General features: G+C 47.0%; 1 protein-coding gene and 1 long non-coding RNA gene across 4 annotated transcripts in view; one reads left to right on the top strand and one right to left on the bottom strand.

Annotated features, from left to right (window-relative positions):
- Positions 1–5,253: 5,253 nt before the first annotated feature.
- On the top strand, positions 5,254–26,465 carry LOC307198965. Its single transcript, XR_013831723.1, has 4 exons — positions 5,254–5,379; positions 15,701–15,811; positions 25,425–25,581; positions 26,211–26,465. It is a non-coding gene; the product is annotated as an uncharacterized lncRNA (long non-coding RNA).
- The window catches only part of LOC307198964 (transmembrane protein C16orf54), a 36,300-nt gene continuing 14,053 nt past the window's right edge, over positions 5,360–27,606 (bottom strand). Inside the window, exons 1-2 of one of the 3 annotated variants that reach the window (XM_079946340.1) lie at positions 7,371–7,417; positions 5,360–6,748 (exon numbers count right to left, since the gene is read on the bottom strand). In XM_079946340.1, coding sequence (XP_079802466.1) covers positions 6,074–6,748 — 675 coding nt within the window. In that variant the 5' untranslated portion in view covers positions 7,371–7,417 and the 3' untranslated portion in view covers positions 5,360–6,073. Of the gene's footprint in view, positions 6,749–7,370; positions 7,418–27,606 lie in introns of those variants that run through there. The other 2 variants (XM_079946339.1, XM_079946338.1) reach the window with 2 other exon arrangements.

Raw genomic sequence — 27,606 nt, 5'->3', positions numbered from 1 at the left:
TAGTAAGAGGAGGTCCACGTTGTTCTACTTGGCAGCCGAGTGGTTCTAGGTCCCCAGCAGCCCTGTTCCTGGACAGGCTGCAAGCTCTGTGGGCCGGTGTGTTAATTGATTAAAATGCTTCACTTAGAAGCATCAGAGGGTTTTGTCCCCCTCCCTGCCCCCCCCGCAGGTGACATTTGGCAATGCCTGGAAACATCCCTTCACAACTAGCGGTATGCAACTGACACCTAGTTGCTACAGGCCGGAAATGCTGCTAAATATCCCACAATGTACAGGAACACAAAGAATCATCTGGCTCAAATGTCAACAGCGTGAAGGTGGGGAAAACCCTGATTTAAGATCATCTGCGAGCAGGACGTCCCACCTCCAACCACCAAAGTCCAACACAAAGAGGGACCCTCCACACCCACTTCAGGGGCCTTCCCAGGCACTTGCTCAAGTTTGGTTTTCTGTTTTTTGGGTTTTTTAAATATTTATTTATTTATTTTGGTCTTAGTTGCGGCACGCAGGATCTTCCTTGCGGTATGCGGGCTCATGGTTGCAGCATGCGGACTCTTAGTTGCAGCATGCAGGATCTAGTGTCCCGACCAGGGATTGAACCCAGGCCCCCTGCATTGGGAGCGCGGAATCCTACACATTGAATCACCAGGAAAATCCCTCAAGTTTGTTCAGAAGAGATCTCCGACCAGTGTTTCCTGAGCCACATGTGGCCTACAGGCTTGTTTCTTTGGATTTTATAGGTTTATAGATTCATATACATATATATAAAGTGGTCTTAACATTTTGGTTGATTTTACCTAAAAACCCAAATTTCTAGCTTCTGCTGGAAAATCAGAAGGATGGACATGATTGGTGGAGCCGAGTGGCAGCTGCCCTTACAGACAGGTGTGAAGTCTTCTCGCCTCTGTCCCCTGGTCCACATCACTCTTCACCTATATCTCTGACTTGGCCTATTTATGCATGTGAATTCATGACCCCTGTGGTTGTTTGTTTGTTTTTGGGGGGCGGGGCGTGTCGTGTTTTAATACTGGGGCAAATACTGACTCTGTAATCAAGGATGACTGTGGAGAGGTTCTGAGATAATCTTTGTTTTTTTTTAAATAAGTTTATTTGTTTTTGGCTGCATTGGGTCTTCGTTGCTGTGCGCGAGCTTTGTCTAGTTGTGATGAGCGGGGGCTTCTCTTCATTGCGGTACAGGGGCTTCTCATTGTGGTGGCTTCTCTTGTTGCAGAGCACCGGGGCACGGGCTTCAGTAGTTGTAGCACACGGGCTCTAGCGCGCAGGCTCTGTAGTTGTGGCGCATGGGCTTAGATGCTCCGCAGCATGTGGGATCTTCCCAGACCAGGGCTCGAACCCATGTCCCCTGCATTGGCAGGTGGACTCTTAACCACTACGCCATCAGGGAACTCCCTGAGATAATCTTTTAGTTAATCATCTTGTTTTCTCTCCCACTGGTACTATTACTTTAGAATAATGGCAGGATGTCTGTAGGAGGACCATATCTGCCACAGTCAGAGGCAGAGACCTGGGGATCATCAGGGAGACCAGGAGCTGAAGCTATGGGTGTCAGTGGGATTGCCCAGGAAGACTGTGTCGAGGGAAAGCAAAGGCTGAAGAAGGCAGAGAGCAAAAGAATCAGAGAAGATGGCAGACAGAGGGAAGGGAATTCAGATGTACGTGGAGTCACAGAAGCCAAGGGAAGAGCACATGTCAAAAAGGGAATCAGGACTTCCCTGGTGGTCCAGTGGTTAAAACTCTGTGCTTCCACTGCAAGGGCCATGGGTTCAATCCCTGGTCGGGAACTAAGATCCCACATGCTGCACGGTGTGGCCAAAAAGTTAAAAAAACAAAAAGAATCAAAACGTCTAATGCTGCCCACAGGAGGCTGAGGATTTTTAATCCTTTGATTAAAATGTGTAGGTCATGATTTGGGGGAAAGCAGTTTCTAGAGAGTGCAGGAAGCGCATAGAAGCCTGTGGCGGGTTGCAGAGTGATGGGAAGATGAGAAAATGTAGACTGCTAGGACAGACAGCTCTTTCCAGAAGTTTGAACTTGGTTCAACTTCAAATGCAAAGATTTGAACTTGGTTATAGAGGAAATCATCTGTTTTTTGTGATATTTTGAACGGTATAACCTGACAAGCACATCCCTGCTGTGAAACATCTAGAAATGCTACATAAAATCAAGTAAACATCCTTTACAAAGCACAGCTGGGTTTCAGGAAACTAAGGGGAATCCCTGGAGCCACACACGAAGAGGTATATTGAAAACCAAAGCTAAGGGAGCTCATGGGCAGTTGTAGATCTTGGCAAAATGAAGGGTTTGGGTTTTATATCCACGGAGATTTTGGAGGCCTTACCTGGGGCGTTGAAAACTGAGACCCTAATATACAGCTCAGCCCCTTAAAGGGTGGCAATCCTCAGTGGAAAAGCAGATTAGGAAAAAAAAAATCTTTCCATCAGCCCATAAAGCACAAAAGAACCTCGTGGGTCTCACCCTGAGATCTAGAGGCAATAGAAAGTCTCCCCTGAGAATTCATAACCAAAGGTGTGCCCTCATTTAAATTTGGGGTTCAAATTTACACCATTTGCATAGTCTCGGAAGCCCAAATAAAATGAACAAATAATGTGGTCCAGGGTTGGTTATTCCCCTGAGGCATCCTTGGCAGGAGCAAACACAGAAGCTCGCTGGAGAGACACCCTGGAACTAGTCACCGGGATTCTTACTAAGGCCCTGTTGAAGCTGAGTTCACAGCCCCAACTTAGAAAACAAGAGGAAGCCATCTGTCACGAAGGAGAGTGAGTAGACACCCTAGAACTTGGAACTCCAGAATTATTGGGTAAAGGGCCATACAGGAAGTGCGTTTCATTTTATTTTATTTTTAAAATTTATTTATTTATTACTTTTGGCTGCGTTGGGTTTTCGCTGCTGTGTGCAGGCTTTCTCTAGCTCTGGTGAGTGGTGGCTTCTCTTGTTGCAGAGCATGGGCTGTAGATATGCAGGCTTCAGTAGTTGTGGTACGTGGGCTCAGTAGTTGTGGCTCAAGGGCTCTAGAGCTCAGGCTCAGTAGTTGTGGTGCACAGGCTTCATTGCTCCACGGCATGTGAGATCTTCCCGGACCAGGGATCGAACCCATGTCCCCTGCATTGGCAGGCAGATTCTTAACCACTGCTCCACCAGGGAAGCCCAGGAAGTGCGTTTTTTTTTTTCAGATGTTGGGGGTAGGAGTTTATTCATTAATTAATTAATTTTTTTGCGGTGTTGGGTCTTCGTTTCTGTGCGAGGGCTTTCTCTAGTTGTGGCAAGCGGGGGCCACTCTTCATCACGGTGCGCGGGCCTCTCACTATCGCGGCCTCTCTTGTTGCGGAGCACAGGCTCCAGACGCGCAGGCTCAGTAGTTGTGGCTCACAGGCCTAGTTGCTCCGCGGCATGTGGGATCCTCCCAGACCAGGGCTCGAACCCGTGTCCCCTGCATTAGCTGGCAGATTCTCAACCACTGCACCACCAGGGAAGCCCCAGGAAGTGCGTTTTAAACGTCAAATAGCATAAAGGAAGAACTCAACATGAGAAAGTGATAAGATGGTGTGTTTTTTTTTTTTTTTTAATTTTTGGCCACACCCCAAGGCACGTGGGATCTTAGTTCCCCAGCCAGGGATTGAACCCACACCCGCTGCAGTGGAAGCATGGAGTCTTAACCACTGGACCACCAGGGAAGTTCCAGTAAGATGGTGTTCAAAATGAAGAGGAGATGTTTAAAATAAAGAGGAGAAACGGTAAAACAAATGTACCTATGAATCCGTCTACTTATTCATTCATTCTCCTTTCTTTGGGCTCCTGCTGTGTTTTAGATCCTGTTCTGGGTCTGGGGCTATAAAGGTGACTTTGGGGACAGCAAGCTGGACTTCGCCTCAGGGAGATCACATTCCTCCATGCATGGGTGTAGGTATCCATCTTTCATTTTACTGTATCCTTAGATGTCACAGCTAGAAAAGTCCCAAGAGAGCATCTGTTCAACTTTCAACTCTCTTGTTGTAAAGAGAAAGAATGTGAGGCCCAGTAATACAAAAAGTACTTTTCTCCAAGGGTGAGTGATAGAACCAGATAGAGAACTGGGGCCTTGTCCCTGGTGTCCCTTCCCCACCATCCTGCCTCTGCTGACCCCTTGGCATGCAGGCCTCTAAGCTCTGAGCGTGGTTTCTCGGTTCTGTGTCCCTGAGGGACAGTTCATGCTTCCTGGGCAGAGTCCCCACAACCCAGTCCTGTCAGCTGATGGTGACCACGAGAAGTGACATAATTACCTGGCTTGTGAGTGACAGAGGTGGGACAGCAGCCCTGATCTTGTATCAGTTATGTCTTCCTGTCTTATCTCACCTCCCTCCACCCCCACCCCTGCCACTAGAGAGACTGAGATCTCCCTGAGGGCGGGGGCCAGGTCTGATTCCTCCCTCCTCAGGGCCTGGCTCAGGGAAGATGCTGGGAACACAGGCTGGATGAGTGCAGCCGGGGGTGGGGGGGTGGATGTCCCTCAGCCAGGGGGCTTCTAAAGCCCTGGCTGCTCGTCCAACTCCTGGCACCCAAGGGGTGAGAAGGGAGGTCCAGGCCCAGGTGCTCTCTGGCCCCCTGAGGAGGAAGAGCAGAGTGTTGGCCTCTGCCTGACAGCATTTCCGGGGTGTGGGTGAACTTGGCGGCAGGGCGGGGGAGTTCCTGGCCAGCGTTAAGTAGCACAGGGTGGCTGCTCCCCATGCAGGGCTCTCGTCCATCACAGCACTTCTCAAGGGTGGTCTCAGGGCGGCACCGGAGTGTCTAACACTTTCCTAATACTGGCTGAGCCTTTTGACGAGGAAGAGCAGATCTCAGGGTCGATGCCTCCAGCAGGAAACAAGGTCTACTTAGAACTATACACCTTTGTTTACACTGTATTTATTTCCATGTTTTACCTTCTATTTCTGACAAGTGATACTTGGTTTTCCATTTACAGAAGTGATACAAAACAGATTCCTTGTAAAATGAATTTATTAAGCAAATGGTAAACCAATTTAAAGAAAAATACAAAGTACAGGTGGTAACTGACATGGCAAGATCCTAACATTCAGGACTGAGGTTTGAGAAGTCAGAGCCCAGCGAACGGAAACTCCTTCGCCTCCCCCCAACACCTGGCTCTGCGCCCAGAGGGGAGGTCAGCTGATACAGATATTGGGGCTCCATTTTTGTGGGGTGGAGCATCATAAGTAAGCCTGTCTTGGGGCAACTCTGTCTCTCTGGACCGCTCCAAGAAGCTGGGAGGGAAGACGGCCAGGGGCCACGTTCTGGGAGAACGTTCCTTTCCACACCGGATCGAACTCAGATCTCCTTGGCTTGGGCTCCCCTCACCGTGGAAGGGTAAGATCCAGAGGGTTGGGTTGCGGTGGCCTCGAGAGGACATGCTGCCCGCCGGCCTTTTGCGGCTCTGGGTCCCAGGTGCAGGCAAGAGATGGCCTCTTGTTGCGGTGGGGGTCAAGGCCACAGTTTATATGTAATAAGATGCTCTTTTGCCTGACCTTGACCTCTCTGTATGTTTTTCTGGAGGGATGCCGTGGCTCTGGGAAGCTGGATTCCCGTCATCTCCTGCTAGCACGGCTGACCCTTGTCATCACCACACTCTGTTCTTCAGCGTCCTCGGGGCCCTCACTCCGATGTCGGCATCTTAGGCACACACCGAAGGAGGGTGGGAGCCGCGGCGTTGATGCTATTCCCTGTCTGTCTGGTACCTTGAGTTCTTCATCTGGAATGTGATCTTGGCAGTTTCTGGCCCAGAGGTGGCCGCAACTCCAGTTCTCTAAGCCCCCGCCCCGGGCAGCTAAGCAAAGGCACCTCTGAGCTTGCCCCGCAGCGCAGGCTCTGTCCACACCCAGGTTGCCCAGGCCCAGATCCAGGGGAACCGAAACCCAGAAGTTAAAGGCCTGGGGAGGGGCATTCTTTCCCGGGGCCTCAGCTGTCAGCTCAGGTTCTCAGGAGCCTCAGGGTCTTAGGATCCCTCTGAGGTTGGGCCTCCCCCAGGGGTCTCTGGGAGGCCAGTCTTCCAGGCCCTGGGGATTCAGAAACTCACGCTGGTCCGGGCTTCACGTCTCCAGAAAGCTGAGATCTGCTCCAGGGTGACCCGAGGCTGGAGGCCCCACTCAGGATCGGGGCTTCCTGGTCGCAGCCTCCGGGCCTGGGGGCTCCCGGGATACGCACTGGCCTCTGGCCTCTGTTCAGGCTCAGCCCAGCTCACCAGGCCTGGGGTGTGGGGCCTCTCCTCCCAGACCTGGGGCCTCCAGAAGGTGCTACGGGTTGGGGCATTTGGTGGGGTCTGGGGGACCAAGGAGCTGGGAGGGGAGTATGGGGCTGAAGGGGCAGGTGGGGCTGTCACTCGTGCCTCCAAGGCGCCCCCCTGGGTGGGTGGGTCTGGGGCCCGGTCCATCAGCAGGGGGACCGCGGAGCCATACCAATCCTCGGAGCGCTCTCGGGGGGTGCCCGTGGGCTCAATCCATAGCTCTCCTCCCGGGCGCCAGACCAGGGTGGGTGCGCAGATGCTGGGGTCTGGGCGAAGGGAGCGGCGGAACAGGCGTTCGGCCAACACGGCCGTGGTCAGGAGGAAGACAGCAGCCAGGGCGGCCAGGGCCAGCATGATGGGGACACAGGGCCCGCAGGGCAGCGGGGGCCATGAGGAGGCCTCTGATGCAGGGGGCCCCTCCATGTGCCCAGAGGGCTGCTCTGGGGTCGGAGGCATCTGGAGAGATGGGGTCAGGAGAGGAAGCACATGAGACAGGGTTGGCACGATCAGGAGAGAGAGGGGCCGGGGAGCAGGCTCAGCAACATCTGGCTGGAGAAACAGACCCAGGCAGACAGAGGAGCCCGGAGGACCCAGAAACAGCGGGAAGGAGCCAGATGGCCAGAGAGATGGGGCCCACCTCGGTCTGCAGCCAGGCCCTCCTGTTCAGAATCCCCAGGCCCTTTCTGGAAGCTGCATTTTCCTCCCAGACTCCAGGGTGACTCAGACAAAACTGAACTCAAACTCAAAGAACCCAAGGGCTTCTTTCCTCCTGCCTCAGCCCGCTCATGCCTTGCTTAGAAGAAGTGCTGGTGAGGAAACGAGAGCCTCCGTCCCAGCGCTGCCCCTGCGTGCGGGCCCCGCTCCCGGCCACCTTGGCGGCGCCCTGGCTGCTCCTTTGCCCTCACAACTCTCCTTGGAGTTGGTCTTGTTCTCTGCAGGCTCCCCTGAGTTTGCTGTTGTGCCAGGTCTCAGGTGCCACCTCTGCACCTGTCCCCGCCTCTCTGGCTTTGCCCAGTCTCTGTCTGCCTCTGGCTGTCCCCCAGGTCCCCCACCTGCAGAGGCCTCCTGCATTCCTCACCTCACCTCAGTCAGTCTCTGGGCTCCTGGCTCGCCCTCAGAGCCGCTCTTCCCTGTGCGAGCCAAGGGTGCAGGGCAGCTGCCTCAGATGAGGGCGGAAGGGAGGGCACCACCTGTTGCTGGGCAACTGTGCCCTGGATCTCCCAGCCCCCACAGAGTGTTTCCAAGGCAACCTGGGGGGATGTGGTCACTGCGGTGGGGAGGCGTTTCCTGGTGAGAGGTGGGGCCGGAATGGGCAGTGGTTCTGTTGAACTCGATCATGCCCCAGGCCCCAGAACAATTACCTGGAAGCCAAGAGAGAGAGACAGAGCCCATCCAGACCACCAAGGTGGCTTGCTCTACCTGCTTGCAGGTGGTTGCTGTGTCCCTGCCCTGCCCACTGGGCCCCGCCGTACCCACTTCTGCTGTCTGTCCCCACACGCCTTCCTGCTTGCCCACCTTCTCCATGCATTTCACAAACATATATCTTCTTGTCCCCAGACCATTTAGCCCCAATTTTGGTTGGAAACTCTGTGAGGTGAGGCTCAGGTAGCAAAAATGTCAGGCCTCTGGGAAGGATCCAAGGCTAGAAAGTATGCTGAGGCCTCTCTCCAAGACCACGAACATTTGTCATCTCGGCTCCTTTCTCCTGGTGCTTAGTGTTAAGGAGAGAATCATCAGCTCCTGGACTGGGAGCCTTTCAGAGACTGTCTAGAATCGACTCACTCACTGACAGATGGCAGGTAAGCCCTAAATAAGGGAGGTGTTGTGTTCTAAGTCACACACCTCATGTATATAGGAGGATGGGGGAAGCATAGATATAAATTCCTTCTCTGCCAAACAACGTGTACACAACAGAACTCTTCCTACGTACTCAGATTTTGTTTTGCAAAATGACAGCCATTTAATGTGAAAGGCTACAAAAAATATGTTGAAATGTTAGCGTCTTACCAAAGAAGGTCACAAAGGCAGCCTGACTCAGATTGCTCTGTCCTTGCGGTTTGGAGGGAAGGGCCAGAAGGAGTACAAAGTGTGGCAGGGGTAGGAGTAGGTGGAAAGGAGAGTCCCAAGGCTCTGGCCTTAATATGCATCACCCACCGAGATTAGAATTTGATGAGATTATAAGCCTTAAAATAAAACCTGAGCTTAATACCACTGAACTGGATATGTACAAGTGGTTAAGATGGTAATTTTTGTGTGATATGTATTCATGACGATAAAAAGTTTTCTTTTAAAAGAAATTCCAAATAAATAAAACCTGAAAATTGTTATGTATGTTCTCTTGTAATTAGTCTTTCTTTAAAAAAAAATTAAAGCTCTAGAACAGTAAACATTATTCAGAACCACAGGGCTTCCCTGGTGGCACAGTGGTTAAGAATCCACCTGCCAATGCAGGGGACACGGGTTCCAGCCCTGGTCCGGGAAGATCTCACATGCCACGGAGCAACGAAGCCCGTGTGCCACAACTACTGAGCCTGCGCTCTAGAGCCCGCGAGCCACAACTACTGAGCCCGCGGGCCACAGCTACTGAGCCCGCGCACCTAGAGCCTGTGCTCCGCAACAAGCCACCGCAATGACAAAGAGAAGGCCCCGCTTGCCACAACTAGAGGAAGCCTGCACATAGCAACAAAGACCAAATGCAGCCAAAAATAAATAAATTAAATAAACTAAAAAACAAACAAACAAACCAGAAAGACCAGGTATGATTTTTTGTTGTTGTTGTTCCTAAGGTATCAAACTGGCTGTTTTGATTCTTAACTGTTTTTCATCACTTACAAAAAGGCTTAAAAAATTCTAACTGGTTCCTCAAGAAATTAAACATAGAATTACCATATGTCCAGCAATTATATGTCTACATATGTGCAAAAGAATTGAAAGCAGAGACACAAACATATTTTCACACTAATGTTTATAGCAGAGTTATTCACAAAAGCCAAAAGGTGGAAAGAATTCAAATGAACTCAAACGTCCATTGATGGATGAATGGATAAACAAAATGTTTATATTATATATAAAATATTATTTATATCATACATATTATTCAGGCCTAAAAAGGAAGGAACTTCTGAAACATGCTACAACATGGATGAACCTTGAAAACGTTATGCCAAGTGAAATAAGGCAGACACAAAAGGACAAATACTGTAGGATTCCACTCATATGAGGTCCCTGGAGTGGTCAGGCTCCAAGAAACAGAAAGTAGAATGGTGGTTGCCAGGAGCTGGTGTTTAATGGGTCTAGAATTTCAGTTTGAGGACTTCCCTGGCGGCCCAGAAGTTAAGGCTCCTCGCTCCCAATGCATGGGGCACGGGTTCAATCCCTGTTCGGGGAACTAAGATCCTGCTTGCCGCATGGTGCTGCCGACATATATGTATATATATACACACATAATTTCAGTTTGATGAGATGAAAAAGTTCTGGAGATGGAAGATGGTGGCGGTTGCACAACAATGTGAATGCACTTAATGTTACTGCACTGTGCACTTAAACATTGTTAAAATGGGGGAATTCCCTGGGGGTCCAGTGGTTAGGACTCAGTGCTTCCACTGCAGGCGGCACAGGTTCAATTCCTGGTCGGGGAACTAAGATCCCATAAGCCACGCAGTATGGCCAAAAAATTAAAAAAATAAATAGATAATAAAATAAAAATTGTTAAAATGGTAAATTTTATGGTATATATATTTTACCACCATGAAAACTTTAAATCATAGTATAAAAAATTGAAACATAAAGAGGAAAATGATTCCTTACAATTTCCTCACTCCCAAGTGAACCTGCATTTTTTTTACAGGCTTCTGCAGGGTAGGGAGCAAAACCCAGGTATTCTGACCCCTAGCTTCCTCCCCCTCCACCATGCAAGAATTTCTGAAAAAAGGAATCAGGAAGTTACTCAAGGAGTGTGTGTAAAAGGGAAGTCTCTGGTCAGGAGTCTGGAAAACAGGCCTTTGTGCAGGAGTCTTCTGGTTGACAGGGTGCTCCTGGATCCAAGTGTTCTGGGATGAGCCTGGCTGTGCTTGGAACCAGTTAAACTTTTTTTTTTTTTTCCTTAAAGCTCTTCCACTTTAATCTCCTTTAGGATTTTCTTTGAACTCCATATGCATTTTATTTCCCCCCACCCTTTATTTTCTTTTTTGGCCCACCTCATGCGACATGCGGGATCTTTAGTTCCCCAACCAGGAATCAAACCCGTTCCCCCTGCAGTGGCAGCACGGAGTCTTAACCATTGGACCGCCAGGGAAGTCTTATTTTTATTTTTTAATTGAAATACAGTTGTTTTACAATGTTGTGTTGTAAAACTCTATTTCTCATACACTGTGCAGCTGGCCCATGGGCTGCTGTGTGCAGAGCTCTGCCCTTGGTGCTCTTCACTCCTAAGCGTATGTGGTGGTTTTTTTAATATTTATTTATTTATTTAGGCTGCGCCGGGTCTTAGTTGCGGCATTTGAGATCTAGTTCCCTGACCAGGGATTGAACCCGGGCCCCTGCATTGGGAGCGCAGGATCTTACCCACTGGACCACCAGGGAAGTCCTTATGTGGTGGTTTTAAAACATGTCTCCAAATTCCTTTCCACTCCTCCTGTCAGAGGTAGAATCTCATCCCCTGCCTCGTAAATATGGGCTGGCCGTTGTGACTCACTTCTTTTTTCTTTTTTTTTAAATTGTATGTATTTATTTTTTGGCTGCATTGGGTCATCATTGCGGTGCACGGGCTTCTCACTGCGGTGGCTTCTCTTGTTGTGGAGCACCGGCTCTAGGCACGAGGGCTTCAATAGTTGTGGCTCGCAGACTCTAGTTGTGGCACACGGGCTTAGTTGCTCCACAGCATGTGGGATCTTCCCAGACCAGGGATTGAACACATGTCCCTTGCATTGGCAGGCAGATTCTTAACCACTGCGCCACCAGGGAAGTCCCATGACTCACTTCTAATGACTAGAATTCAGCAGAAGTGACAGTATGGCTGCCACGGCTAGGTTAAAAAATAGGGAGAGTGCTGTTCCCATGTGGCTTGGCTCATTCCCACTCTCTACTCATCCTTGAAACCCAGTCACCATGTGTGAGGAAGCCTAAGACACAAGTAGGTGCCCTGGTTAAAGTCCCAGCAAGGGTCCCAACTGACAGCCAACGTCAACTCTCTGACCCGTAAGCAAGCTCCTTTCCAGATGACTCCAGTCCCAGGCTTCCAGCCACGTCAGCGGACGCCGAGTTATCCCCACTCAGCCCTGGCCAAAAAGCAGATTCATGAGAAAAAAAAAATATTGCTGTCTTAGGCCACCAAGTTCGAGGGTGGGTTTGTAGCAGAGAAATAGATAATCTGGAACATTCTACATCAGTGTTTCTCACCAAGTGAGTAAGGACAGTACTTCAGAATAACCTGTGGGGCCTTCTCCAGGGTTCACTCTTTATCCCTATTCTTCCCCCCACCCCCGCCCATTCTATTACACTGTTTTAGGGCCTGAATTGGGGAGGGTGAGGAGGAACATGGTAGCCACGAGAGCACTGAGCTGGTTAAGAAATCCCACAGGACACCATGATCAAGTGGGGTTTATTCCAGGAATGCAAGGATTCTTCAATATACGCAAATCTATCAATGTGATAAACCATATTAACAAATTGAAGGAGAAAAACCATATGATCATCTCAATAGATGCAGAGAAAGCTTTTGACAAAATTCAACATCCATTTATGATAAAAACCCTGCAGAAAGTAGGCATAGAGGGAACTTTCCTCAACATAATAAAGGCCATATATGACAAGCCCACAGCAAACATCATCCTCAATGGTGAAAAACTGAAAGCATTTCCACTAAGATCAGGAACAAGACAAGGTTGCCCACTCTCACCACTATTATTCAACATTGTTTTGGAAGTTTTAGCCACAGCAATCAGAGAAGAAAAGGAAATAAAAGGAATCCAAATTGGAAAAGAAGAAGTAAAGCTGTCACTGTTTGCAGATGACATGATCCTATACATAGAGAACCCTAAAGATGCTACCAGAAAACTACTAGAGCTAATCAATGAATTTGGTAAAGTGGCAGGATACAAAATTAATGCACAGAAATCTCTGGCATTCCTATATACTAATGATGAAAAATCTGAAAGTGAAATCAAGAAAACACTCCCATTTACCATTGCAACAAAAAGAATAAAATATCTAGGAATAAACCTACCTAAGGAGACAAAAGACCTGTATGCAGAAAATTATAAGACACTGATGAAAGAAATTAAAGATGATATAAATAGATGGAGAGACATACCATGTTCTTGGATTGGAAGAATCAACATTGTGAAAATGACTCTATTACCCAAAGCAATCTATAGATTCAATGCAATCCCTATCAAACTACCACTGGCATTTTTCACAGAACTAGAACAAAAAATTTCACAATTTGTATGGAAACACAAAAGACCCCGAATAGCCAAAGCAATCTTGAGAACGAAAGAAGGAACTGGAGGAATCAGGCTCCCTGACTTCAGACTATACTACAAAGCTACAGTCATCAAGACGGTATGGTACTGGCACAAAAACAGAAAGATAGATCAATGGAACAGGATAGAAAGCCCAGAGATAAACCCATGCACATATGGACACCTTATCTTTGATAAAGGTGGCAGTAATGTACAATGAAGAAAGGACAGCCTCTTCAATAAGTGGTGCTGGGAAAACTGGACAGGTACATGTAAAAGTATGAGATTAGATCACTCCCTAACACCATACACAAAAATAAGCTCAAAATGGATTAAAGACCTAAATGTAAGGCCAGAAACTATCAAACTCTTAGAGGAAAACATAGGCAGAACACTCTATGACATAAATCAAAGCAAGATCCTTTCTGACCCACCTCCTAGAGTAATGGAAATAAAAACAAAAATAAACAAATGGGACCTAATGAAACTTCAAAGCTTTTGCACAGCAAAGGAAACCATAAACAAGACCAAAAGACAACCCTCAGAATGGGAGAAAATATTTGCAAATGAAGCAACCGACAAAGGATTAATCTCCAAAATTTACAAGCAGCTCATGCAGCTCAATAACAAGAAAACAAACAACCCAATCCAAAAATGGGCAGAAGACCTAAATAGACATTTCTCCAAAGAAGATATACAGACTGCCAACAAACACATGAAAGAATGCTCAACATCATTAATCATTAGAGAAATGCAAATCAAAACTACAATGAGATATCATCTCACACCAGTCAGAATGGCCATCATCAAAAAATCTAGAAACAATAAATGCTGGAGAGGGTGTGGAGAAAAGGGAACACTCTTGCACTGCTGGTGGGAATGTGAATTGGTTCAGCCACTATGGAGAACAGTATGGAGGTTCCTTAAAAAACTACAAATAGAACTACCATATGACCCAGCAATCCCACTACTGGGCATATACCCTGAGAAAACCAAAATTCAAAAAGAGTCATGTACCAAAATGTTCATTGCAGCTCTATTTACAATAGCCCGGAGATGGAAACAACCTAAGTGCCCGTCATCGGATGAATGGATAAAGAAGATGTGGCACATATATACAATGGAATATTACTCAGCCATAAAAAGAAACGAAATTGAGCTATTTGTAATGAGGTGGATAGACCTAGAGTCTGTCATACAGAGTGAAGTAAGTCAGAAAGAAAAAGACAAATACCGTATGCTAACACATATATATGGAATTTAAGAAAAAAATGTCATGAAGAACCTAGGGGTAAAGCAGGAATAAAGACGCAGACCTCTTAGAGAACGGACTTGAGGTTATGGGGAGGGGGAAGGGTGAGCTGTGACAGGGCGAGAGAGAGTCATGGGCATATACACACTAACAAACGCAGTAAGGTAGATAGCTAGTGGGAAGCAGCCGCATGGCACAGGGATATTGGCTCGGTGCTTTGTGACAGCCTGGAGGGGTGGGATGGGGAGGGTGGGAGGGAGGGAGACGCAACAGGGAAGACATATGGGAACATATATTTATGTATGACTGATTCACTTTGTTATAAAGCAGAAACTAACACACCATTGTAAAGCAATTATACCCCAATAGAGATGTTAAAAAAAAAAAGAAAAAAAGAAATCCCACAGGTGATTCAGATATGCCCTCCCTGTGGATGAAATCCGCTAGACCTGCTCTGTCCAATACGGTAGCCATTAGCTAGGTGTGGTTCTTCAAATTCAAATTCAGTCAAGTAAAACATTCAGCTCTTCAGTCTCACTAATTACATTTCATTTAATTAATCCACTAATTACATTGCAGCTAGTGGCCACTGTACGGACAGTGCAGCTACAGAACATTCCTGCCATCACAGAAAGCACTATTGGGCAGTGCTGCTTTAGAACCTGGCTTCCCAGACGGTCAGCAGCACCCAGAGAGAGCATCAGAATGCACACTCTCAGGCCCCGCCCAGACCTACTGGATCAGAAGCTGTATCTTATCAGGATACCCAAGTGACGTGTGGGCGCATGAGTGTCTGAAAAGCACGGCACTAGCCAGTTCTCAACCTTGGCCGTATGTTAGAAGCACCCCGGGAGCTTTTTAAAAAGATTGAGGCTTGGACTTCCCTGGCGGTCCAGTGGTTAAGACTTCACACTTCCACTGCCGGGTGCACAGGTTCGATCCCTGGTCAGGGAACTAAGATCCTGCGTGCTGTGCGGCGCAGCCAAAAAAAAAAAAAAAAGCCTGAGGCTGAAGCCACACCTCAGACCAAGTAAATCAGAACGTCTGGGGAGGGACCCAGGCAACAGTCTTCAAGGTTTTCCAGGTGATTTCAATGGGCGGCCAAGGTTGAGACCCACTGCTATGGTCTACAACCTCTGGGGGTCCAAAAGCTTCTGCCCTGCAGTGGACACCTGTTGGATTGTTAGACTGACGCCACTATTTGAGGAAGTGTCTTTTCTGAATGGTTACAGTAAGAGCCGTCACATTCCTATAATGTCACCCCCACCACACACACACACTTAACCGTGAGTTGATTGAATGCCTCAGGTAGGCTGGACCAATGAGTTCTTTCCCTTGGAATTTTGGAACTGAGACTGAATGTCTCTGGGTGACTGAATCTGTTAGATGTGAGGGTTGGGAACTCTCAGTGCTCCCTCTCCCATCACGCGGACCAGAGAGAGGAGCACTGGAGAGAAAGAGAGAGATTTCTGATGTTGTTTGAGTCTCTGGTTCCATTTCCCTCCAGATGCCCAGCTATAGTCTTGTCCTTGGCTCATGCGTCCTTATAATACATTTCCCTTTGTGCTTCATAGTTTGGGTTGGGTTTCTGTGACCTGCAACCTGCAAATGCTTATTTAATATAATCCTAGGCCTGTTAACTATGTTCCAGAACAGAATTTATTTTTTTTTAAATTTTGGTCTCATGGCTTGCAGGATCTTAGTTCCCCAACCAGGGATTGAACCCAGGCCCACGGCAGTGAAAGAGTCCTAACCACTGGATCGCCAAGGAACTCCTGGAACAGAATTTCCAACTAGATCCCACAGGTAACTCAAAGTTACTAAGTAAAAAACTGCTTTATTATTATTGTACAGAACATTTCTTTTTTTGTACTTTTCTATATTGTATAATATTTCATAATATTAAGAAGGCTTCCTGGGTAAAACTGCCTGATTTATTTGGGCAGCAGGCAGACAGGGGAGGGGAAGAAGCAAGCTTTCCCAGCAGTGCAGCCTCTCTGAGGAAACATCTGTTTGCAGAACTGGAGTTCTGGGCCATGTCTTCTCCAGTCAGAAGTTCCAGATGATGCCAGGCCCAGTGTATGTGGACCTCAAAGGAACAGAGATGTGGCGGCTTGGTGAGCTACCCACTGGGGTTCTGCTCACTTTTAGACTTGCTAAAGGAATTGCTAACTGACTGCCTGGTGCCCCCTTCACTTCTGCTTGGATCCCACCTGCCTAATCTGGCCATGCCCACACCTTAATAGTTCTCTGTAGCGCTAAACTGAAGCCCCATCTGGAGATAACTGGACCTGATGGATCTTGAGGAAACGATCATTTGAGCTGAGTATGTTGGGGGGGGGGCCCTGCCCACAAGGTGGCTTTTGTGGGTCCTTTTTCTCCACCATGATGCTACTTGAAAAGTTAATGAGGTATATTCCAGACTGAGGCTCTCAGTGGCCAACACCTACACTCTATGTTGCATCGCTGCCTACCTGATGTTTCCAGGAGAAAGGAGGGCCCAAGGGGCTACCACAACTTTCCCCAAGTCCTATGTGTACTGAGCCTGACCATACTCAGGTTCTTAGCCTGATTCTGGCGGAGGTGGATGCTCTCAAGAAAACATCAAGGGACTTCCCTGGTGGCACAGTGGTTAAGAATCCGTCTGCCAACGCAGGGGACACGGGTTCAAGCCCTGGTCCGGGAAGATCCCACATGCCGTGGAGCAACTAAGTCTGTGCACCGCAACTACTGAGCCTGTGCTCTAGTGCCCGTGAGCCACAACTACTGAGCCCGCGTGCCACAACTACTGAATCCCACGCGCCTACAGCCCGTGCTCCACAACAAGAGAAGCCACCGCAATGAGAAGCCTGTGCACCACAACAAAGAGTAGCCCCCGCTCACTGCAGCTAGAGAAAGCCCGCATGCAACAACGAAGACCCAACGCAGCCAGAAAGAAAGAAAGAAAGAAAGAAAACATCAAACTGCATGTCCTTTACCACATACCTGACTATCACTGTCTCATTCATCAGAAAGGATTACTACTTCTATGGGTCATTAGTCACCTGAGATCCAGCTGGAGGACTCACTTGAATTCTGGTTCCAGAAAACTCGTCCATCCAAATTCATCCATCCTCTAGCTCTCCCATCCCAATGCCAAGGGGTATCAACTGGATCCTGAATACATCACTCCATTGCTGCACTTTCTACATGTAGCAGCACTGGGTGGCCAGACTTTATTTATTTATTATTGTTTCTATTGAGCCATTATTCACATACTATAAATTTCACCCTTTTCAGGTGTTCCATTCAGTGGTTTTTAGTGTATTCACAAGACTGTGCAACCACCACCACTGTCCAATTTCAGAACATTTTCATCTCCCCAAAAGGAAACTGTATACCCACTAGTAGTCACTCCCATTCCCTCCTCCCCCGCAGTCTCTGGCAACGACTATCTGCTTTTTCTCTATGAATTTGTCTATTCTGGACATTTCATATAAATGCAATCATACAATTTGTGGCCTTTTGTGTCTTATATCCTTCACATCGCATAATGTTTTCAAGGTCCATCCATGCTATAGCATGAATCAGTGCTTCACTCCTGTTTTTTAATCACTGAATAAATAATATTTCATCATATGAATACTTGTCTTTCCCACTACCTGAAAGTAGAGCATTCCTATGAAGCCTTCCATAAACTGAAATGACAAAGCGAAGAAGTAATTATCTTAGGACACATCTTGCTAATGGATGCACAAAATAAACCGAGATAAAGCACAGATGCCCACAGACACAGTTGAAAACTATGGTGGCTGGATGCTGAGATGCTGAGTGTAGTTTCTGGGGAAAGAGCTTGGCTGTGCCACTCCCTTGCTTGGGGTATGTGCTGCCTCTATAACCACTTGCTGCAAAACAGACACTGAATACTACTCTCACCTTTTGGCTTTTACTATTGTAAAAGCGAAAATCCTCTTCAGATTTCTTTTGGCTAGCAAAAACAGGTACTAATGTAGGTTTTCCTAAAAGCAAAGTGGCATAAAGTGAACTTTCAAGAAAAGTGGGGAAGGGACTTCCCTGGCGGTCCAGTGGTTAAGACTCTGCACTTCCACTGCAGGGGGCATGGGTTTGATCCCTGGATGGGGAACTAAGGTCCTGCAAGCTTCATAGCGTGGCCAGAAAGAGAGAGAGAGAAAGAAAGAAAGAAAGAGAAAGAAAGAAAGAAAGAGAGAAAGAGGGGCTTCCCTGGTGGCACAGTGGTTAAGAATCCGCCTGCCAAATCAGGGGACATGAACAAAGTTCTAGCCCTGGTCCAGGAAGATCCCACATGCCGCTGAGCAACTAAGCCTGTGCACCACAACTACTGAGCCTGCGCACCACAACTACTGAAGCCCATGTGCCTAGAGCCCATGCTCCGCAACAAGAGTAGCGCCTGCTCCCCGCAACTACAGAAAGCCCGCGTGCATCAACAAAGACCCAATGCAACCAAAAATAAAGTGAAAGAAAGAAAGAAAGGAAGAAAAGTGAGGGATACCTGTACCACATTTTGTTTATCCTTTCCTCGGTTGATGGACATGTGGGTTGTTTCCACTCTTTGCCTATTACAAGTAATGCTGCTAGAAACATTCAGGTCCAGGATTTTGGGTGGACATATGATTTCAGTTCCTTTTCTGTACATACCTAGGAGTAGAATTTCTCATTCATATGGTAATTCTATGTGTAACTTTTTGAGGAACTGTGGGTGGCCAAATTTACAACTGTTAAGTTCATCCACTTCTTACTTTCTGCTCAGAACTCACGTTCCTCCAGCAACGACAGCTCCACACCTTCCCCTTCCACATTGTTGAGGACCTCAATGAACCTGGCTCCTGAGCAAAATGTGGAGGACACCAACCTCAGGCTAGAAGAGCAGCAGCAGCAGGCGCCAGGGGAGACAACCCTTCAGGAAGACGGTGCTGTCTTCCTGCCATGCTTACGCCACCCATCCTGGCTGAAGCCTAAAGACTCCTTCTTAAGCAACGTTACTGCAACCAGAGTTCTGGGTTTCATGCTTCAAGTGGCCTTCATCCACAACCCACAACCCACATCTCACCACTGCCTACTGAGCAAGGTGTGTTTGGACCTTGCCACGCCCACCTGGGATCAAGAGGCAGCAACCAGGAATGGCAGGGACGTGATCAGTGGGGGAGGTTCCTGATTCGTGCTCCAGACCCCACATCAGCACAGCTGAGGGCTCCAAGCAGAACGTTGGTGAAAAGTTGCTTTACACTTCAGAATTTCAGCTTCTGCAGATGAAGGAACGTGCAGTCAACCCTCAGCTTCTCCCAACCAGACGGAATTAAACCGCACTCCCTCTTCGTGTTCTCTGTAAAGTGCAGCCTCAGGTGTGAGAAGCAGAGAAGCGGGCAGCAGACGGGCACATTTTATACTTGGACACTGAGGCTTAGAAGGGTTGAGTAGCCTGTCTGGGGTGACTAACGATCCTATTTTGCCCGGGCCTCTCCTGGTTTTAGCATTGAAAGTTCCATGTCCCAAAATACCCTTAATTTTGGGCAAACTGAGAAAGCTGGTTAGTGTCTTCCAAAGTCACACAACTAGCAAGTGCTGGAGCTGAATCTGAACCCAGATCTCACCATCTCCCATGTCCTCCTCCTGCTGAATGAATGACTTCCTGAGCAGGTCAATCACGTGAAATATATTCAGAGCAACAAGAGATCCAGGTGTTTCCTGATGCTCTTCCTTTCCCTTTTGCCCTCTCTGCAGGGGCGCCCAGACCAGCTGAGAGTTCCATCCCTTACCCAGGGCCATCCTGATGCCTACAGGGAATAAGGACAGGGCCGCTGAGCTCAGGAGAGCTTTATCACTGTCAGGGCCTGCCAGGTCTCACCTACCTGGCTCCCCAAGATCTCAAGAGTCAGAGATTCCAACCTTGAGAGCTGTGAAAAATGATGAGAATGAATTAGAGAGGTCCAAAGTGCCACCTCTTTGGGGAAATCTGGGGAGATGGAAAGAACCTGGGCTTTGGAACCAGTCAGCCCTGGATTTAATCTGAGCTTCCCATCTTTTTTTTCTTTTCTTTTATACTTTAAAAAATTTTAATTTTATTTTGGAGTATAGTTGATTAACAATGTTGTGTTAGTTTCAGGTGTACAGCAAAGTGATTCAGTTATACATATACATGTATCTTTTTTATACATATATCATGTATTCTTTTTCAAATTCTCTTCCCATTTAGGTTGTTACAGAATACAGAGCAGAGGGACTTCCCTGGTGGTCCAGTGGTTAAGACTCCACACTTCCAATGCAGGGGGTGCAGGTTCGGGGAACTAAGATCCCACATGCCATGCGGCATGGCCAAAAAAAGTAAAAAAAGAATATTGAGCAGAGTACTCTGTGCTGAGCTTCCCATCTTAATAGCTCCAAGGGACTTGGCAGTCTTCTTAATTTGTGCCTGAATTTCTATTTTTCCCAAATTCCCAACTTGAAGGGCTGTTGAGATAATATTAAATACTTTATATAAAGAACCTCATTTAGCACTTCAGTCCTTGTTTACCTTGACCTAGCATTGCTTCTCATCTCATCTTTCAAGACCATAAAGATCTGCCCCTCCACACTAGGGACCACCTTAGACCTTCTTACCATTCAGGATTGCTCTACATTGACGATCAAATTCCCCAAGCACTGAGCCTCCCCTTCCTCTTGCTCCACCTGATGGTCCATCTTACTGACACTTCTTTTTCCTGGAGCCCACATCCTGGAGGTCATCACTGACTACCCGCCCTCTTTGACCTCACCCCACTTCCTCTATAACCTTGACTTCATTGTGAATCACTTCAACCCCACTCCTTACAGCCTTCCTCATAAACCTTCTGCCTTGAGCCAATACAACCACCTGCTCTTTGTCCTATTGGAGAAAATCACACAACCCACGATAGTCAGTGCCTCTAGTCGCCCTGTAACATGGATCTGGACAACTCTCGTTCCCCTCCCGACAGTTGCTCTTCCAAACATTTCACAGCTTCCCTAAAGAGACCTGCGCAATGCCACCAATTCTCCATCAGCTGATAATCTCTTCCTCTCTCCCCACGAAGAAAGCTGGGGTTTTCGGCAGGAGCCCTAGCTCTCTTCCTTGCTGATTCTCTGCCCTCCAGAATGGGGTTGGCCCCCTTACCCCTTATCCCCACCCTAGCAAGGAGAGATTAGTAATCATAAATATCAAGGTCTGCTCTTGGCTTCATTCATGGCTTGCCTGGGGATTCTCACTGGCTTCTTCCGGTTCTTGCAGCCCTATCTGCTCTGATACTTTCCTCCTGTAGTGAAGGAAGGTGTTTCCCACTTTGTACCCTCCACTGACCGTCCTACCCTGTTAAAATGTCTCTATTCCTCCTATGCCCCTGCTCCCAGCCATAAATGATTGTGTCTTCTATGTACCTCACAATTTACTGAACACATTTTTCTATCTCATTTAATCCTCTAAAATAACCCTTTGAAGTGGATCTTTTTTAAAAATTTTTATTTATTTATTTATATTGAAGTACTGTTGATTTATCATGTTTCAGGTGTACAACAAAGTAATTCTTTTCCATTATAGGTTATTACAAGATATTGAATATCGTTCCCTGCGCTATATAGTAGATTCTTGCTGTTTATCTATTTTACCTATGATAGTGTGTATCTCTTAATCTCAAATTCCTGTTATCCTTCCCCCACTTTTCCCTTTGGTAACCATAAGTTTGTTTTCTATGTCTGTGAGTCTATTTCTGTTTTGTAAATAAGTTCATTTGTATCTTTTTTTTTAATGAAGAGAATCTTATTGTTCCTTTATCAATGATGGTTCAGAGACTTTAAGTAATTTGCCCAAGACAAGTGATAGCGCTGGATGGACCTCAGCCTGCTTCTCTCTTTTCACTCTGCAATCCTGGCATCAGTGACCACACTTCGCTGGCCACAGGTGGGATGTGCATTTCCTCCTCTGTGCTTGGCTGAATCCCCATATGCCCACCCGCTGTGCTCATTCACCGCACTCTGAAGATGTATTCCTTTATGTTTGCCCCTCATAAGGCTGTGAGCCCCTCCAGGGTGGGGAACTTCATTTCTGTTTTCCAGGTTCCCTCAGTAAATGCTTTTGATCCCATCAAGTTCAAGCTACCCTGGCCTGTGTGTCAGGTTAGTTGTGGCTAGTTGACCATTTTGCCTTCACACTTTCATAAAATGAGTGGACATGAAAAAGTGACGATACTAGAGAAAAGGTGCGAGATCTCATGGCCTTGGTACAATAGGGACAAAGCTGAGAAGAACTGCGAATGCTAAAATCAATGACGCCGGCCTCAGTTGGACGTGCAATGGGCTTTAGTTGGTCTGCACTGTATTCAATTGGGAAGGAAGAAAACGAAATCGAAGCATATGTATAGAAGGCTAGGAATATATGATTTAGGTGTATAACTAAAACACGAGGGGTAATTAGAAATTTTATGATTTTCTCACTTGCCCTGGACGGAGCCCCTCCTTAGAATGTGAGACTGTGTTGTTTTACTTGTGCACACTTGATTCATATGGAAACAGTCCCTTGGCACTCACCGTGCACTAGGCCATGTTCTGGAGTGAACCCTAAGAGCTGGGTACGGTTACCACCCACCCTTCTTTTTTTTAAGATGAGAAAACAAAAGCAGAGAGAAGTAAAATAACTTGCTACAGGTGCTCACTTCAGCAGCACATATTCTAAAACCGTAGAAACAGAGAAGAGTAGCATGGCCACTGCACAAGGAGGACACAATTTGTAAAGCATTCCATTTTTTAAAAATTTATTTTACTTATTTATTTTTGGCTGCGTTGGGTCTTTGTTGCTGCTCGCGGGCTTTCTCTAGTTGCGGCGAGCAGGGGCTATTCTTCGTTGCGGTGCACAGGCTTCTCATTACGGTGGCTTTTCTTGTTGCGGAGCACGGGCTCTAGGCGCGGCCTTCAGCAGTTGTGGCTCATGGGCTCTAGAGCGCAGGCTCAGTAGCTGTGGTGCACAGGCTTAGTTGCTCCGCGGCGTGTGGGATCTTCCCGGACCAGGGCTCTAACCCGTGTCCTCTGCACTGACAGGTGGATTCTTAACCACTGCGCCACCAGAGAAGTCCAAAGCATTCCATATTTTTATGACCAACTCTCTACAAATTCTTATCCGTGGAGAAGACAATGCTTAGATCTGCATCACAATCACCCTTGTTTACTGTGTGTTTTCCTGCACATCTCCCAGAATGGACTCTCCCCACCCTCAACATCCTCTTCTGTCTTTAGCTGAGGGTGGCATTTAAGATGAGGGCTTCGCCCATTTTGGCGAGTTACTCAATTTTTCTGGGACTCTCCCATGTACACATGTTATTTGATTTTCTCCTGTTTAAAAATAAATAAATAACTTGCCCCAGGCACACGTGTGCCCTCTGTGTAGTGGTGGCTGGATTCCAACACAGTCTGTGCTTTTCACCAGCACATCACACTATCTCTGTCTTAATGCATTTGCAGAACACATCATGCATGAGAGCAGATGACTGTTTGAACTTCACGTGATGTGTAAAGGAAACCAAATCTGCTCCTATTTTTATTTTTATTTTATTTTATTTTTTTTGCTCCTATTTTTAGATGAATTCCTCCTGACACAAAGCAAGAATGACTGCTTCCTGGTGGAGCGACTCCCACTTTGATAGTTTATCCAGCATATATGAGCACTGGATATAGCTGATCCTATCACTCAGATGGAAAAGGATTTCATCCCTTTGAATATTATATTGTCATATGTTCTGGAGAGTGATTATTTTTGTGAGGAGGAGGAAAACAAATTAAAGGAAACGAAGGAAAAATAAACTAAACAAAGGAAAAAAATTAAAAGTTGCAGTTGATAATTCAGTAAGAGGTGTGGAGACTGAAAGCAAAAACAGAGCTTAAAAAAAGTTACCGTGTAATTATATCTCAATAAAAGGAAATAAAAACCAGATTCCCAAGTGACTTTAACTTTAGTTGTTCAAGCCAACTTACACAAAATTCTTTTTCAAGGCTTATGATGAGTTTGACAAGATCTCCAGGATCTAAACTCAAGCTAAACCATAAGATAAAGCTAACTGCAGATGAAAAAGATATGGCTGTCTACACCACCTTTATCTGAAAGAGACCAAAAAGGAAAGCCGTGTTTTGTGAAATTCTCAAGGGAGAAGAGAATAAACATTTACCGAGTACTTACCACATGCCAGGCCTGTCAACAGAAATTGGTTGATCTCCTTATCTCCAATATACAGATGAAGAAGCTGAGGCTCAGTAGGTCATGAAGAGAGTAAGGACTGGACCCAAGCTTTAACCCATGTCTCTTTATAATACAACATTCTGTCCACAAATTCTTGGTACATCGCTATAGGTTTCTGACTTCAAAAATGATTAATATATAATCATTTTGTAATATATACACATATCAAATCATGATGCTATATACTTGAAACTAATTTAATGTTATATGTCAATTATATCTCAATTTAAAGTAATTATTAACAGTGTACACTTATCTACCCAAATCTGGGTCTCCAGAGCCACTCTAGTTACTGCCCTAGATGTGTCCCAATCCACTTCTAGCCTGACAGTTTTGAACAAATAGCATTGGTATATGAAGAAATTGTATTTGAACCTTACCCTTTGAGTTAAAAAACTGCAATTTGTAATAGGAAATAACATTTCATATCGCGACCCACTACACACAGATAGAGTGTTTAAGTGCACTACTTCAAGAAACAATATTGGGACTTCTTTGGTAGTCCAGTGGTTAGGACTCGGCGCTTCCACTGCCAGGGCCCCAGATTCGATGCCTGGTCAGAGAACTAAGGCTCCGCAAGCCGCAGGGCCAAAAAAAAAACACCCAAAAAACAAACAAACAAAAAACCCCAATACTGGGGCTTCCCTGGTGGCGCAGTGGTTGAGAGTCCGCCTGCCGATGCCAGAGACACGGGTTCGTGCCCCGGTCCGGGAAGATCCCACATGCCGCGGAGCGGCTGGGCCCGTGAGCCATGGCCGCTGGGCCTGCACGTCCGGAGCCTGTGCTCCGCAACGGGAGAGGCCACAACAGTGAGAGCCCCACATATCGCAAAAAAAAAACAAACAAAAAACAATATTTAACTTTGTTACATGCACTGCTCTCCTATTTTCTTTTCTATTCCACTTTTAAAATATGCTGATCTTGAGCTGTTAAACTGATTTCATGGCACACCAATGGGTTAAGATCTACCGTTTGAAAAACACTGTCCTTTAGGGTTTTGGTTGATCTTGAGATATTTTTTTCTTGTTTTGTAAATGCAGAAATATAGGCTCTAAAGAATGAGGTGACTTCCTTAAATTCACACAGCTAAGAAATATTGGATGGAGGACCTCAACACAGAATTCTGTGTTTATGCCCAGTATTCTTCTGAATACAGAATTTCTTCAGGGGAAGTGTAAATGAGAAATTGAAGAAAACCCATATGCAACCCTGTGAGAAGAGAGACATAGCTGTGTGAAGAGTCAAAAGAGGAACATTTCATAGGAGTCTCGCTGCAGCTGACGCATTTGACAGTCATTTCTAGGGGACGCCTGCTCTGGGCCAGGTGAGATGCAGGACCTGGGAATTCAGAGGTGGGGACTACACAGTTCCTGCCTTAGGATGGGCTCCCGTTTCAGTGGAGGAGCCTTCCCTGTAAACAGATAAATTGCGGTGCAGGGTAATTAGAACCAGACTAGTGATGGAGGAAGCACAGCTGGAGGCTGTGAGTGGGGGACAGAACCATGAGAGAAAGGAGCCATGAATTCTGTTCAAAGTGAGGGGCTGGGAAGAGAAGGGAGTTGAGGAGAGCAGGCTTGGTGGTGGGCACAGGGGGTGGCCGAGCTGGTGGTATGGGCAGAATATCTTGAGGGTAGAAGGCACTGGGTGGGCAGAGGAGGGGAGCATTTTGGGCAGCCATGTAACCGAGCAGGACCCTAGGAGGCTTTCCCAGAATAGACCCCCACCCATGTCCTCCGCCTGCCTTTTGTCTGTAGAAAAACTTTAGTCAAAGAATAAATTTAATCAGAGAAGTGAGAAAATGCAGAAAGAAAGGGAAACGGTCAAGCAAGACAAAATAATAATACTTTAGCCATTAATCAAAGTCAAGGACCTTTAGTTCCTCCTCAAGGACTATAGATATTATTCTAAGCCACAACCTTTGAGCTATTTTACAGATACTAAAACTCCCACCAGGTGGAAGAAGTTAACTGTACACTGTCTACAAGCGCGTAGACCCCAGACCAGTTGGAACCAGAAGGTTGATGATGCTGACTCCTGATTACCTCACCACCAACCAATCAGAAGAATGTCCACGAGCTGACCACACCCTGCTCCTTGAACACTATAAGACTCCTCACTACCCGCTCCGGGGTGGGGCACACAGTCTTGAGGATGTTAGCCCACTGTGGCCCCCTTTGTCTGGCAAAGCAATAAAAGCTACTCTTTTCTACCTCACCCCAAACTCTGTCTCCTCCTTTCTCTTCGCATTTCTATTTGGCACCGGTGAAGAGGCCGGTTTTTGGGAACAGCTGGAGTAGCAAAACCAAGCTGCAGGCCACTGAGGGGCGGGCGTGTGGGGCATGAGGGTCAGGCGGGTAGAACCCCCTTTTTCAACTTAGTGAGGTCACTTCTGCTCTCTAGACTTTATCCATTGGAACAGTGAAGAGTGAGCAGAAAAGCAAGCTCACGTTTGTTTTCATGGTAAAACCCTTTGCTCAAATGAAACCTCCATGGAGGCCCAATGTATAAATGAGGAGGTGGAGGATGTTTTTTTCTTAACAGGAAACAGATCTACCATTGTTTGGAACTATACTGTGAAAACTCCTTGATGGGGGGAAGGGGCAGATTCTCACCCTGGGGTCTGAACATGCACCAAGACTTGGAGAAGACAGAGCTGCTTTGTCTGAGGGAGGGAGGGTCTCTCGGACAGTCCAGGAGGGCAGGCGAGAGGGACCCAGCAAAATGGGGGGAGGGTCACTCCCCTCTTGCCATGGCCTCCCTTCCCCAGCCTCACCCACCCGCAGTCCATTCTCCACTCTATCAAAATCTGGAGGAACCCTTTTAAAAGGTGAAACCCTTCGATGGCTCCCCTCACTCTCGGAAGGAATCCAAACTCCTGACCATGGCCTCCCAGGCCCTGCGCCCTCCGCCCGCTGGCTGCTGCCCAGACCTTGCCTCCCACTGGCTTCCCTCACTTACCACCAGCCACCCTGCCCTCCTTGCTGTTTCTGAATTCATCCCACGTGCTTCCTGCTCAGGGCTCTGGTACTTATTGTTCCCTCTGCCCGGCCCACTCCTCACCCAAATATCTTATTTCTCTCCATCAGTTCAATCAGGTCTCTTTGCAAATATTACCTGAGCAGAGGACCCTTTAAGCCAGAGCAGCGGCCTCTCCATCCCTCTTCACGTTCTCTCTCTGCTTTGATGATTTCTTCATAGCACATATCATGTAGTAACATTCATTTGATGACTCCCCCTGCTAGAGTGAAAGCTCCTGAGGGTGGGATTTGACTCCCCTCCTCCTTACTATCTCTCCAGCATCTGGGGTGGTGCCTCCAACATAGAGATGCTCCATAAACATGTGCTGAGT

The sequence above is a fragment of the Stenella coeruleoalba genome (genome assembly GCF_951394435.1).
Source record: "Stenella coeruleoalba genome assembly, chromosome: 15".
In the NCBI taxonomy this organism is placed as follows: Eukaryota; Metazoa; Chordata; class Mammalia; order Artiodactyla; family Delphinidae; genus Stenella; species Stenella coeruleoalba.
The sequence above is the reverse complement of the archived record's forward strand: the minus strand, read 5'-3'. Positions and strand labels throughout refer to the sequence as shown.